General features: G+C 47.8%; 1 protein-coding gene across 6 annotated transcripts in view; it reads left to right on the forward strand.

The window, feature by feature from the left end:
• gbf1 (golgi brefeldin A resistant guanine nucleotide exchange factor 1) overlaps positions 1 to 13,968 on the forward strand; it is a 58,817-nt gene that overhangs the window by 22,728 nt on the left and 22,121 nt on the right. For all 6 annotated transcript variants that reach the window (XM_084708914.1, XM_084708915.1, XM_084708916.1 and 3 more), the window contains exons 5-8: positions 5,871 to 6,002; positions 11,103 to 11,221; positions 11,399 to 11,507; positions 11,995 to 12,055. In XM_084708914.1, coding sequence (XP_084565040.1) covers positions 5,871 to 6,002; positions 11,103 to 11,221; positions 11,399 to 11,507; positions 11,995 to 12,055 — 421 coding nt within the window. The remainder of the gene's footprint in view (positions 1 to 5,870; positions 6,003 to 11,102; positions 11,222 to 11,398; positions 11,508 to 11,994; positions 12,056 to 13,968) is intronic.

The following is a 13,968-nucleotide window of genomic DNA, read 5'->3' on the forward strand; positions in this document are numbered from 1 at the left end:
GGGGGGGGGGGGCACATGCATGCACGCACACACTCACACACACTTTTCCATCACCCAGAGGAAAAGTTAGCAGTGACACAAAGCCTGTGTGAAACCTGCAGGCACTGAAGGGATTTGCTCCATAGGAAGAAACTTGTGTTCTTTCATCCAACCCTTTTCATATGAAGCAACAACAAAATACTTTTCATATTCATAGAGGGATGAAGCTATCAGTAAATCTCCTAAACTCGGGACGTAAGGAGGGTGTAAAACGAGGGTCTTGCATGTACTTGAATGCAATTATTTCTGCATTTGTTTGTGCTATGCAGTATGTTTGTTACTACACGATAAATGTGTGTATTTTGATGTGGCAGCTTTTATTTTGTCCCTTGGGGAAATAAGTCTTGGACATGTTGATAGGGATTAAGAAAGCAGTATCCGTGTGATTGATTTATAAACATACTAATCGTAGGTTGAGTAGACTAATAAAATCCTCTTTATGGCGGTCAGTTCCCACAAACAATATTGTTAGTAGGTATGTGTGTGTGTGATTACTTTGTGAGTATATATAATATATTCCAAGTATATTCCATTAGCCCACTCTAGGAAACACACTCCTACAGTAGCACAGCAGCCCTGCAGAACTGAACCACGACTTAGCCTGCTTTTCAGAGCTCTTGGAAAAGTTTTTAATTTCTCTCGGGGCTTTCAAATTGCCTGTTTAGGTTGTGCCAAGGCATTGTTCAGAGCATCTATGAAATACCGCTGTGGCTGGAGCTGAATGACCATATGGAGGGCCATAGCATTGTAACAACCTAATTGCCCCCTTCGACAAGTGCCAATTTCCTTCAACAGAACTGCGAGAGAGATGGGGGGGGTGGGGAGAAGAAGAAAATAATAAAATAAAAAAATGAAGGAAATGAACACTGAAGATGGGGGGGCGGTTAAGGGGGGGGGGCACTCGGTGAGTTGACATGCATCAAACTTCTTCCGACAAACGGATAAAGGAAGATCGTCACCCAGGACTGTTTCTCCGCGGCTGGGAAGATGGAAGATTCTCTCTGGATTTCATTTAGCCTTGCCTGGCCTTGTTAGAGGGTCCTGCCTCCCCCGGCTGGAGGAGCAGCCCAGCTACCAAGGACTCTGATTCTTAATACCAGGAGAGGAGGGCTCCGCAATCAGATCAATAACCATCAGTGTTTGGTTTTGGGACGCTGCGCAGGTCACAGGGGGTGAATAACGCCCCACCACACACACATGCACACTCACTCACACATCCTCCCCCCCTCTCACGCTGCCTCCTTCCCCTCGTTGAGGGTATCATTTTGTTTCAAGCTAATTTTTTGCTGCAAAGCTCGTGGACTGTCTCAATTGAGGCGCGTGCGTGTGTGTGTGTGTGTGCGCAGATGTAGAGCCGGCAGGGATTTCACAGGTCTGTTGTTGGACTTTCATTTTCTTCCAGCTGTCTGTTATCGTGAGGGGATGTTTGTGTCGGGTTTGTGCTGTATGCCAAGGCACCTTTTAGTAAACTTGGGCCGAGCTAAGCACATTGACTTTCAAAACACTAACTCTCTTTCTTCACACGCACACAAACACACACACACACACACACAAGCAGGGTCTCTGTTCAGCTTTTGGAAGGCGTCACTTTAAATGAAGATTGCCGTTACGGCCAACAGTATTAAAAACGTCAGGACAGATGCAGACATGAGGAGTAGAATTCAAGCTCGCTGTCATAAATTAGCCACGTATAATACACACATTCCCAGCTTCATCTGTCAGGCCCTCCTCTCCCATTAACCAACGAGAGCTCCCATGACCAGCTTTTCCTCTTTCTCGCAATCCCGACTTCTCAGTCAGTAACTCAGTAAATCATATTATCATTACATGTCTGTCTCCATAGAAGAGTCTGGGTGCATTCTGTAAGAATCTTATGTATATATATTTTTTGTATTTACTTGATGAAGACATTGCAATAATTGCAGCTACTGATGTTACTTGTGTGAATTAGCTAATGTTTTAGGGTTAGGAAGGTCCTTAAAGGAGTCTGTAGAGAGAAGGTAGTTTCAGACAAGAGGGCCAGTGACCCATATCACTGGGTAAAACATACGATGCAGCAGTCTGACAAATTAAGTTATTCATCCTTTTGTGATTAAATTAAACAAATACAAAGGCGCCACTGGCCCCAGTGCCCACAGTCAAGCAGTGTTTGTATTTCTGGTGTTGTAATCATGTGTGGATCTGAATAGCTCTGTCCCCCCTACTCACCCCCCTCCCCCCCTTTTCCCCTTCACCACACCATGCTTGGACAAACACACACACACACACACACGTATACTCTCGCGCCACTGTACCATTTTCCAAATTGGCTTTTTGTTTGCGGAGCGTAATGCGCAGCACTCGTGGAATTTCGATTCTCTGGCGATTTAGTTTCATGTGGTGGGAAGGTGGAGTTTCACGTAGCAAATTCAGACGTTAAAGATCACACGCTCTCTGTGACTGAGCTGCGTGTTAACAGAGCAATTTTCAAAAGGCCGTTCAAAATGGAGGCCATCAGTATCCTATCAGTAAGCTTTGTCTGAAACATATGCTTTTCGTTCCATTTATTTTGATTCTTTATGGCTAAATCTTCCAAATATTTTTGGGATGACGTCCAGTGGGGGTCTTTGTTGAACTTACTGTGCTGGAGCAGGGAGATATTGGGATTTTAGTGCCAACATGCTAAGAATGTAATATTTCTCTACTTTGATGTAGTCTACATGGAAAGACCTTGATATTTTTTGCAGGTCAGGTCCTGGGTGTGAAAGGTATTGCCTTGTACAACATATCACATCTGATGCACGGTCCATCTGACTGCAAGTTCTACCATCGTGTTTGGCACTGATACACATTTAAGTGCTCTCATAAAGGAATTCACCATGTGATGCAGGTCTGTGTAGTTACCAATAAGTCATAGTAAAACCCCCAGTTGTGTACACTTTCTCTTTCCATAAACGGAAGCTACCTAATAGTGTTGTGAGTCTGCACTGAGGGCTCAACTAGAGTATCCCTTTGTTTTAAGCTCTTTCTGGTCCAGTGCCAATGGATGTGCATGTGTTAGAAAAGGGGGAGTCCTCTGTCTTGCTGGCTCTCCTGGGGGCAAAGGTTCACCCCCCCCCCCCCCCCCCTCTCTCTGTTCTGTGGTCGTTTGGAGAGGTAAGCCACACATGGCTGCCCTCACCACATCAGAAAGAGAGGGAGCCATGCGCTAACACATAGCAAGCTTTTTTTTTTTTTTGTCTATACAATATCGAAGTTCACGAAAGACTGACACAATTTGTTGCTCTTCGCGAGACGGAGTCTCCTATTCAGGCACACAGAAACACACACACAGACAGCACCCTCATGGATACAGTACATGGCTGGGTGAGCAGCACAGCTTTAATCCCTTATTTGATTTGAGGCAACGTCAGCCAGAGGTCAAGCTGGTCATGGTGCCATGGTCCCACCAAGGCCACCTCAGCCATCTTTATGTATAACACACCCCAGCACAAAGCCTTGACATGGGCCTGCAATAACAGAGTCTGTATTCAACTCTGATTTCGTTCATCTATTGATGCTTGTCAGTTAGAGATTGGATAGATAGAGTTGGAGAGGGCGGGGGGGACACACCAAAAATGGACGGGGAGTTTTTTCCCCTGCTAGTCTGTACTCACCAATGGCCAAGCGGATCAATACAGCACAATTTAGTTCTCCAATCTGAGAGGCAGCGGTGGCACTTATGGGGTGATCGCCTCTGATGAAGACTTTCTCAGCCTCTATTGACAGATTCATTTGAGGGTCCTCCTCTGTCTGAAAGAGCCCTGTCCGTACCCACTGTAAGATAATGGACACTAAGACCCCTTTAAAAAAGTTTTCCAACCATGGATGGAACCATTGGAAGACAACAGAGCCTTTTTTGAGGGTGGGGGGTGGGGGAGAGGTTTCTTCGCTTTTCTTTCGGTCCAATCAAAGATTTTGCTATTTTTGTCTTTTTCAGTTGATGTATGATCTGTGGAAATTAGTTTTTCAGACAGGTTAGGATCATCGTCCGCCAAAATACTGTGGCACTGTCGAACACTCAGCCCAGAAAGGCCTCCCCCATCTCTCTATCAAAGAAGCATTGATAATTTTCACCGAAAATACAAAGATAACACCAAGTCACTCCCCAAGAAAAGAAAAGTAAAAACAGAAGAAACTGCGAGTGTTACAAGATTTGCTTTTGGAAGCAAGTCCTCCAAAAGCATTCTGGCTACTGATGAAGGGAGTGTGGAAGTTTCCAAATGATTACATATTTGATTTCCAAACACGCCGCCGGGGTATTGGGTATCACGCTAATGCGCGGCCGGGTCACATGTGTGCCGCTCTTGGAAATTGGTTGAGGCTCTTTTTTCGGGGCCCTCCTTTGAAGTAGCAGGGTTGTTTTTCTGCGTTCCGAGTAGCCAGTTTTCTTGCAGGGCAAGCCCTAATCCTCTGCTGCAGTATATTGCTGCAGCCAGCGATTATTTGGGCACAATGCTCCCCAAAAGCGGCGTGCGTGACTCCACTAATTTGACCGTTGTTGTTTTACCTGGTTTGTATTTTTGCCGCCCCCCCCTCTTCCTCGTCCACCTCCCCCTCCCCTCCCCTCATCCTCTCCTTTCTCAATTCCCCCTTGGAGAGATGGACGCTCTCCTAAGCTTCCGCGGGATTGGCCCGAGGTGGTTTCCCATCGCGAGACGCGTTGCAAGCGGGGCCGCTCCTCTCTGTGAATTGATTACGAGGGAAGATCTGGCACATCTCTCTCTCCCCCCCCCCCGCTCTACAGCTGTGTTTTGATGGCTCAGTCTGAAGTAGCCGGACATTATTCTTTTTATTTACACAGCAGCGGCCTCTTTTTGTATGTGCTTTAAAGTAACCCAAGACAATTTTTTGTCGTCTCTCGCTTGAAGTCGGTCATCAGCCTTTTGTCATTTTCCCCCCACTTCAAGTATGTAAACATGTTTGTTGGCCATGTTGTCATTATGGGATTGGTTTCTAGTGTCTGTGACCCCATGGGGTAGCTTGTAACCTCCCAACCTAACCCCAAGCCCCTAGCTCCTAGCCCAGTCACTCTCCAGTCATTTTCATTAATGCTAAATCCCACATCCTACACAGCTGCTTTAAAAAAAGAGCTTTTTGAAATTGAGTTGTAATAAGATATCGTGTGCTGCCAAGGTGAATAAGAGGCAGCTTCTCATTCGCTTGCTTGTGCGTGCGTGCGTGTGCGCGCACTTACTCATGCCTGGACTCACTCACTCACTGGCAGATGCGCACACACACACACACACACACAGTTTCTTGCCTGCTTACCATCAGTCTCTTTTTCTTACTCTTTCACTCCCCCTCCCTTCCCTCTCCCTCCATCCCTCCATGGTGTTCCCATCTCTGAGTGTTGTGGGAGAAGGTTACAACCTCCTGAGCAGCTAATTCCCCATTGATCTGCCCTGGGGCACCGAGGCTGTTTACACAGACCTTTATAGAGAGGGAGAGCATATTAAAAGAAAGAAAGATACACACACACACTGCTGTTGACCAGTTTGTCTCCTAAGTGTAAAACAAAACCTTTGAGGACTGGGGTTAACGCTATATTCTTGATTTGGGTTTGAAGGCTATAGCTTGGTTACTGCCACCGAATGTTGTTCACTTTTTGGTTTGACAAAGCTGACCCGCGCCGCTCGCTAGCAGCTAGGCTTAAACCTTGCCTGTCAATACTCTGTGCTTACAGCTGTCACAGGGTTTCTTTGAGATGGCTGAGTGTTGACTGATCTCTCTACACCTTTTTTTATTTCTCTCTCTCTCTGTCTCCTCCTGTCTCTCTCCCTCTCTGTCTCCATCTGTCTCCTGGTCTTCAGAGCTGTCAGATGTGGAGCCCAACGTGTTCCTGAGGCCCTTCCTGGAGGTGGTACGCTCTGAGGATACCACCGGACCAATCACAGGCCTGGCTCTCACCTCCGTCAACAAGTTCCTGTCCTATGGCCTCATAGGTGAGCACTACACCTGTCCCTACATCACTCCACGGGCCAACCAAACTATTGAAACTATTGTCTTACCTCATTGACCATAAGCCTTGTTACATTGTTTTCTTTAGTTTTAATGACATAAATGAAATGGCCTGCAGTCACTTTTAGTATATTTGAATGCAATTAATGGTAAAACATGATATCTAAGTATGGGAAAGGTGTCTCTAGTCATATTTCAATATGTAACAGTAATGCAATAATATTAATAATAAAAACCAACACAACTACCTTCCCACACATGTGAATGGCATAGTTTGCTATTTTATTGTTACTTCACAGTTCATCAAGATTAACTTAAAGGTCTGGGGTTCAAGTGACGAGTCTCTCTATATATACACACACAATATATAGCATCCAATGTATAGTATATTATACTGTATACATATAATAAAAAAAGACAGTCTCTGAAAATTACCTTATGATTATTATAAAAATAAATTCATGAGTGAGAACACAATGGGAAAGCTTCTCAGAATGTTTGAGAGTCTAGCAAGGTTATTAGTCAACAACGAGTCACTTGTGGAATGCAGAGAATGACCAGTTTCTATTATCGATGCCGAAATGGACGTTGCCACACAAATAGCATGAGGCGTCCCTCACTGGCCTCATCATGGAAATATGGCTGGCGTCTGCCAGTTGTTGCGTCCTAAAGTGTGAAACAAGCATGCATCACCAGATGTTAGTCTAAATAGCGAGGTTGAATAAATAATGTAACATCCTTGTCAAAACAGCTGCAGGCATCACTAAACCAAGAACGATGATCATGACATTGAGTAGCGCCAAAGTCCACGAGCCCAACTGCAATACGTTCTTTCTGTCGTGTTTTGTAAATGTTATTATTCAGCTCTGCTTTCAATATTGCTGGTGGAGGGGAGTTTGGATTTTCAGCTTTTCGCTTTTGTCCTGCTGTATTCAGAGTCATCTATTGTACAGCTTATCGTGGTTGCCTGTGTTGTGTCTTTATCTCAGAGACCCCTCGCAAACCCAGAAACTGACTCTCGACACGCTTACAACATGCTCACACACAAGACAGACGTGTTCGCACACACACACACACGCACAGACGCACACACGCACACACACACACACACACACACACACACGCACGCTCGCACACACACACACACAGCCTCAACCATATCTGCACAGATCACCTCCTCACAAATCACTCTCCCGCACACCCCAAGCCCTCCTGTCTGTCACTCCAAACCCAACGCCAGTTCCCTTAATCCTATAACCCCCCCCCCCCTCACCCCCCCATCACCCCCGCCTCCTTCCCCACCTTCCTCCACAACCACCGCATCTCATCAACAGTGGTTCTGAAGGACGGGTAACCATGGTGACGACAGGGCCCAGCCAACCAGGCCCCCTCTCTTAGGACAATGGCTTTGGTCTCCTTGTTGAGAGCTGGCCGATACTTGCTCCCCTTCTGGAGTGATTTGATGGCATATTTATAAGGAGGATTCAAATGTAGAAGGGCGATGCGTTTTATTTATTTTTAAACCCTCATGGATTCATTTGTGAAATTCCTAGATTTTTAGTATGAAAAAGTTTTTGTAAAGGCCATTTGACATGTCACATGTAAATAGATGATGCAGGATGGATACATAAGTATATATATTTAAATTCCGGACTGGCATTTGGCGCTGTTCTCAAAGTCCTGAAATTAATTCATCATAGGGTTATTATAATGTTATTAGGATGTTAACACACCCATGTCTAGAAGTTCGCTCTAGATTATTCAGAGCACTTTTAAACACCATCTCAATTCACTATTTCCATGTTGTTCCTGTTCCAAACGTTCACTCTTCACATGTACACAATATTGTTTTCACTCTCAGTATCTGAGTAGAGCTCTTATCCTAATGCCTACGTGAACAATGGACTGCTTCTCATGACAGCAGTCACGTGAGCGTGATTGCATGACCTTTAAATGAGTCAGGGGGGCTTTGGAGCACGCCACCGCCAAGCCTGCCCCCCGGTTTGCTGTGGTGCTCACAGATGAACAGCACAGGGAGGTTGGTTGACGCTGGAGTGCCGCGCCGCGTCGTGACGACGACGACTCCTCCAGAGTCGACGGCGGATCTGGTACCAGGCCAGATCAGTATGGCAAGGCTGGGGGTTTGTGGAAAGGCTGTGTAGACCCACCTCACTGGCTGTTTTGGCTGGGGCCGTGTAGGTTAGCCTGGAAAAACACTGGCCCTTAGGATGATCCGCTGGTCCTGGATACATCGTCTCAATCACTCTAACACTGCTCGTGGGCTCTCTCTATCAAAACACAAAGCTCATGAAATGCTTTATGAACACTTCCTAGAAAAGGGAGTATGATATATTGGATTCCCCTTGGATCTTTCGTTGTTTGAGTTGAGTTAGAACTTATTTCGCTCGTGGAGGACCGATGTGGCGAGATGGTAGTTCGATAGGACTGATCCTGTCAAATACTGCCATCTGCTGGCTGTGTCTGGAACGGCACATGGTGCTTGTGTCGTATTGGGATCCAGGCCTATAAAACCGCGAATGATGACAGACCTCCGACTTCACTTCGACTCTGTTGTGGTACAGAGGGCTCAGTGCAAGTTTACTCTCATTCGACGGCTAAACACCCTTCTAAGGCTGCCCTCACAGCCAGCAGTCCTCTTCTGTTTCACGCTGCGTGTCACTTTGAATAGGTTCCACCTTTGTGTGTGTGTGTGTGTGTCACCGTGAACATGCTTCCCTTCGTGTTCTCCCTTTGTCCCCTCTGTCTCAGCCCCTCTGCCTGCCGTGAGCCGCCTGACCCCCCCCCCCCCCCCCCCCCCGGGCTCTACCACCCTGGGGGGTCTGGAGAAGAGAGGGAAATCCCTCTAACTCTTTCCCTCACACACACACACACACACACTGATATCCAGACCCAGAGAGGGAAACACACACACAACATCCCTCATCCCCATCCACACACACATTTCATTTAGTGAGGGCTAATTCCCTCAATCTGTGGCCTGAGGTCTACTGGCACGGAGGAGTGGCGGTCTAAGCCCCTGTACTGACAGACATCCAGATCTCTCTCCTCCTCCTCCTCCTCTCACTCTCTCATCTCTCTCCATGCCGAGTCAGCACAGCCGTGTGACCACACCAGAGGAGCAACCGCACGAGTTCAAATGAACAAATCATCCAGTGTTACCAAATCAAGGAATGGATGCAAATCAACGTCATTTTATTTCGATTTGTTTTAAATTCGCGAGGAAAGGGGTTGTAATATGCAGAAAGTGGTTTGATCAAACTTTGTATTATATTTCTGTTACTACGGCTTTGCTAGCCCAGCTGATGAAAGGGGATCTGGTACTATTCAACAGGGCGACAGGTGAGCAAACTAGGATTCACTTAGACCCGGGGAAAGTGCCTGTCCCATTGTTTGGTTTAAAAAGATGCATTGGCCCTTGTACAGAGAATTATTCCAGACCTTTTGGGTTTGTCACACTCGAACCCATTCCCCCCCCCCCCCCCTCTCTCTCTCTCTCTCTCTCTCTTGCTTACACACACACTGCAGTCCTTTTGATAATAGGACTCTGAATGTTCTTTTTTTAAACTTCACTGCAAGACAGCTGTTCCCACGTTCCCACTGACGCACACACACACACACACACAGTGTCCCTCTCTTTCTCCAATGTTATTTCAACAATGGTCCTCCCTCCTCCAGGCCCTGCTCCTGTAGACTCCTGCCAAGAAAGGGGATTAGGCTTCTATATCACTCCTGACATTCTGTCAGACCCCCATCACGGTTCCAGTTTCCGTGTGTGGACGAGCCGTTTTCAGCGCAACTCAGGCGCTTGTTGTCGCCCGGGCCTCTGGAGGGAGGCCGTCCGTGCTGCGTTTCACCCCCTCCCCCTCCCCCTGAGCTGTGGGCCCGGCCATGTCGTGTGGCCTCCGCCCAGCAATGCCCAGCGACTTGCGCGCCCGTGCTCCTTCTTTAACACGGCATCGATGAGCTGAACCCACGCCCCCGCTTCGGCTGACGGTGGGGCCTCACTGAAACCCCCTCCCCTGCCCCTCCTCCTCCTCCTCCCCCCCTCACCCCCTCATTTGGCTAATGACTCTGATTATAGACCGTCAGTGGACATGATGGCACCACTCTAAGCTGCCTTCCCCTCCCCCCCCCCCCCCCCTTTCTGCCTTAGTTCACCAATTGTGCCGGCTGTTCAATAGCCAGGAATGTGTTGTGACATCACATCTCTACCTGGAAATCCCCTCCCCCCCACTACCGCCATGGCCTCTTCTTATTAGTTAATGAAATGCTCTTTTAACGGGTGATGGAAAAGTAAAGCAGGGCGGCTCCGAGGGCCCAGCTATCAGGCCAGACCCTGCTTCAGGTTTCAAAACACCGGCTGCCTCGACGGCCAATTTGCCCTGGCCATCCTTCACAAAAGAGCACATCTGGTGAGCCATGATTGCAGGCTTTAAAGCAACCTTCTGTTGTGGATGGACCTCATGCTGGATTGGTGTGAGTGTGCGGGGGGGGAGGGGGGGGGGGGGGGGGAACAGGACTATGTGTGAGCTCCCATACAAGTGTTTGTCCTTTTGTTGAATACAAATGGCCATTAATGCATTACTAGTCTACCTGTTATTAGAGCTACTAACCAGTTAGACCCATTTTTGTTTTGTTTATAAAAAAAAAAAAAATGATTCTAATGATCAGTTTTTTCATCTTGTAAATTGAACCATGAACAATGCTCGGATATTTGACTTGTGTAAGAGGAGGATTTCAAACAGCTCTGAGTTTAGCCCTAGATCTGCAATGTAGCACAAAAGGCACGAGGACAAAGAGGCAATATCGGTCAACATTCCTCTCCATAATCACCAGGCCGCTTTGAAGTCGTCTACTCCAGGTGATTCAGCATTAGAGTTTCCTGACACGGCGCAGCCTTCAAATGTGCTTTTTTAAAATGTATTATAGAAAGGGTAACAAGTATCTTCCATCAGGTGTGAGGTTGTTGCCCCAAACCCTTAGAACGTGACGTTCTCCCGGAGAAAACCGTCTCCCAAAGTGCGCGCCGCCTCACCGGCGTCCGTCTTGTTTGCGTGTTGCAGACGCCGACCACGAGGCAGCGGCGGAGGCCATCGAGAACATGGCGGACGCCGTCACGCACGCCCGCTTTGTGGGGACCGACCCGGCGAGCGACGAGGTGGTGCTCATGAAGATCCTACAGGTACGGTAGCCGCGCCTGCGTCACAGCTGAACAAGCTCTCAAAACACACGTTTGGTCTCTGGAAAAAGAACAATTGCACTGTGAATACAGGATCCTTCACTGGATGGATCCCTAAATGCCATCTGGTCATCCTAACTGATGTCTTGGCCATGTCTCGTGCTTTGGGGGGGGCGATAGGTCCTAAGAACTCTTCTGCTGACGCCCGTTGGAGCCCATCTGACCAACGAGTCGGTGTGTGAGATCATGCAGTCCTGTTTCCGGATCTGCTTTGAGATGCGCCTCAGCGGTAAGTGGCTCTGCAGCGCTCTGCCAGCCCTCCTCCTCCTCTTCCTCCTCACAGCTGCACCTGCACGCTGAGCCCCAGTCTAACTCTCGGTCCACGCCCTCCCCCACCTTCATTTTGAGAGGCTTTCGGAGAAGCGCTACTGATTTCTGTGTGGCGCGGACACGGTTCCCATAGTTAGTATTCATGCCCTTGGGTATCCCATTACACATGGGCCTAACTGAAAGGTAATGTCTGCTGTCCAAACTTAGTTCAGTACCTCTCCGCGCACACACCAACACACACAGACGGCGTTCCCTTCTCCAGCGACCCGAACACCCCATCTACCCCACCCCCCCCCACACACACGCACAGAGTTCCCTTGCGTTTTAATAAAGTTCCCCTCTAATCCTACCCAAACAGAGGTCCCAGTCCTTTTTTAGCTCTAATGGCACCTGCCTTGTTTGTTTGGTCCTCTCGCTCATTCTTTCTCTATCTCTCTCCCCTGCAGAACTCCTGAGGAAGTCAGCCGAACACACACTGGTCGACATGGTTCAGCTGCTGTTCTCCAGGTACAAGGGTGTGTGTGGTTGTTAGTTCAGGCCTCGCTGCCATCCACTTTTCAGGAAATTCGTCTCCAGTTTGCCCTGGAGACAATTAGGTGATTGGATTCTCACTGCTTCCCTAGCACCGAGGTGGGATTACAGCGTGCTTCTCAGTGCACTGTGTAAATTGCAGACCTGTTTGATTTAATTACTTTTTTTGGGGGGGGGGTGGGGGGGGGGAGCGTTCAAAAACAATTCATGCTTGAAATCGTCCAGGATCATTTTAGTCAGGTTTTAAAGTAAGGTCTGACTGGGTTGTATGTGCTGGGCAGACGCTTGGAGAGTTTAAATAACATTTTCATACCATGTCAGTCTGCGATGTTCCGTATAACACCTTGAAGGTCTCTCCTTTGAATGATTAATGTCTTGGCACGTGAAGGGTCTCAGAAGGGCATGTTTCATAGGCCGAAATGCTGTTCCTTTACATCTCTCACAGGGGTCAACATGGCACTGATTTGCTAATGCAATAATGTGAGTCCCCACTGGCATTTAGGGGATGGGGGTTGCTACACACACACACACTCTCACACACACACACACACACACACACACACAGGAGCCCATGCTTTCGGCTTCTAGTCACATCAAGGTGCAGACAACAGGCTGAGCCATCATCCAGAGCGTCACCAGACTGGATGATCTGCATATAGATGAAGACAGTCTCCAACGCCGTGGCCCCCCCCCCCCCCCCACCCCACCACCAGACACCCTGCACCAAGTACCGCGCAGAATTAGCATAGCCAGTAGTCTCGGGTAGAAATGATGAGGCGGACTATAAATCTAACCTCACCCCCCCGACGTAGCGCAAACAGAACAAATAGAGCTCAGAATAAAGTCACAGTGTAATTCCCTTCTGTCTCGGCCCGCGTGTCGGCTGAGGCTATTTGATGCGGACGTTGTTGCCAAAATAGTGGCGTTGGCGTACTTAGATATAAAACCTTTTTGGAGCTGCTGCTTGCTTTGTATCCATCAAAGCATTCTCTCTCCGTTTTTTTTTTCTTTCTTCTTTTTGTGGTTGTGATTGTTAGGATTACGTGTCATGTGGCACCTTGTTATCGAGACCTTTTATTGCACGTCGCTGGATGTGGAAATAGAAAAGTATGGCAGCCAGCGCAGTAAAAAAAAAAAAAAGAAAAAAAAAAAGGCATCTCTGCCGCTCGCCCTGACGAGACTTTATATTTAGGGCCTTTTGACAACATGCATGAAGTATCACACGCACACACACAGAGCCTTATTGGTCCCCCCCAGCTCCAGCCCCCTCTTGTCCATGACTGCCTCTTTAATAGAGCTGTGTGTGGGGGTGCTGGGCTGCCCCCCCCCCCCCCACTGGGGCATAATGATCTTCAGCTCTCAGGGAGTCCACAGGAGGAGGCTTAGATTGCCTGCTGAAAGTATTAGACATGTTAATCTGTTAGACCCACAGATCATCCAATAATCGAGCTTGCAAGACAACACTCTATTAACGCGGTGTTAACGTTGGGGGCTGTGTGTGTGTTAGTGGTGTGTGCGTGTTTGTGAGATAGAAAAAGAGCTCTCGGTGTGGCAGCGGTGATATCTCATTTGGCCGCAAAGCCCAAGAGTCCACAGAACCCAGGGGTCTCACACAATGTGTGATGAGCAGAGAACAGCACTCATCTCATCAACCCTCCCCGAGAGGTTCATTTGACGTTTGAATGAAGATATCACAGGATCCGAGAGGGACATATTGCCTGTCAGCTTAATGCTTCCCAAGTATTGTTCTCTGTCCATGCTTGGGGTTCATTTTTTTTAAAATGTTTTTTTGGTTACTCTTATTTCATCACACCAGCTAGTTCTTGTCTACTACGACTTGATTCAATATGACTTGAGAGGAAGGCCACTGTACACTTGTTCGACCGATG

The sequence above is a fragment of the Hypomesus nipponensis genome, chromosome 11 (assembly GCF_054491055.1).
Source record: "Hypomesus nipponensis isolate SF chromosome 11, ASM5449105v1, whole genome shotgun sequence".
Classification (NCBI taxonomy): Eukaryota; Metazoa; Chordata; class Actinopteri; order Osmeriformes; family Osmeridae; genus Hypomesus; species Hypomesus nipponensis.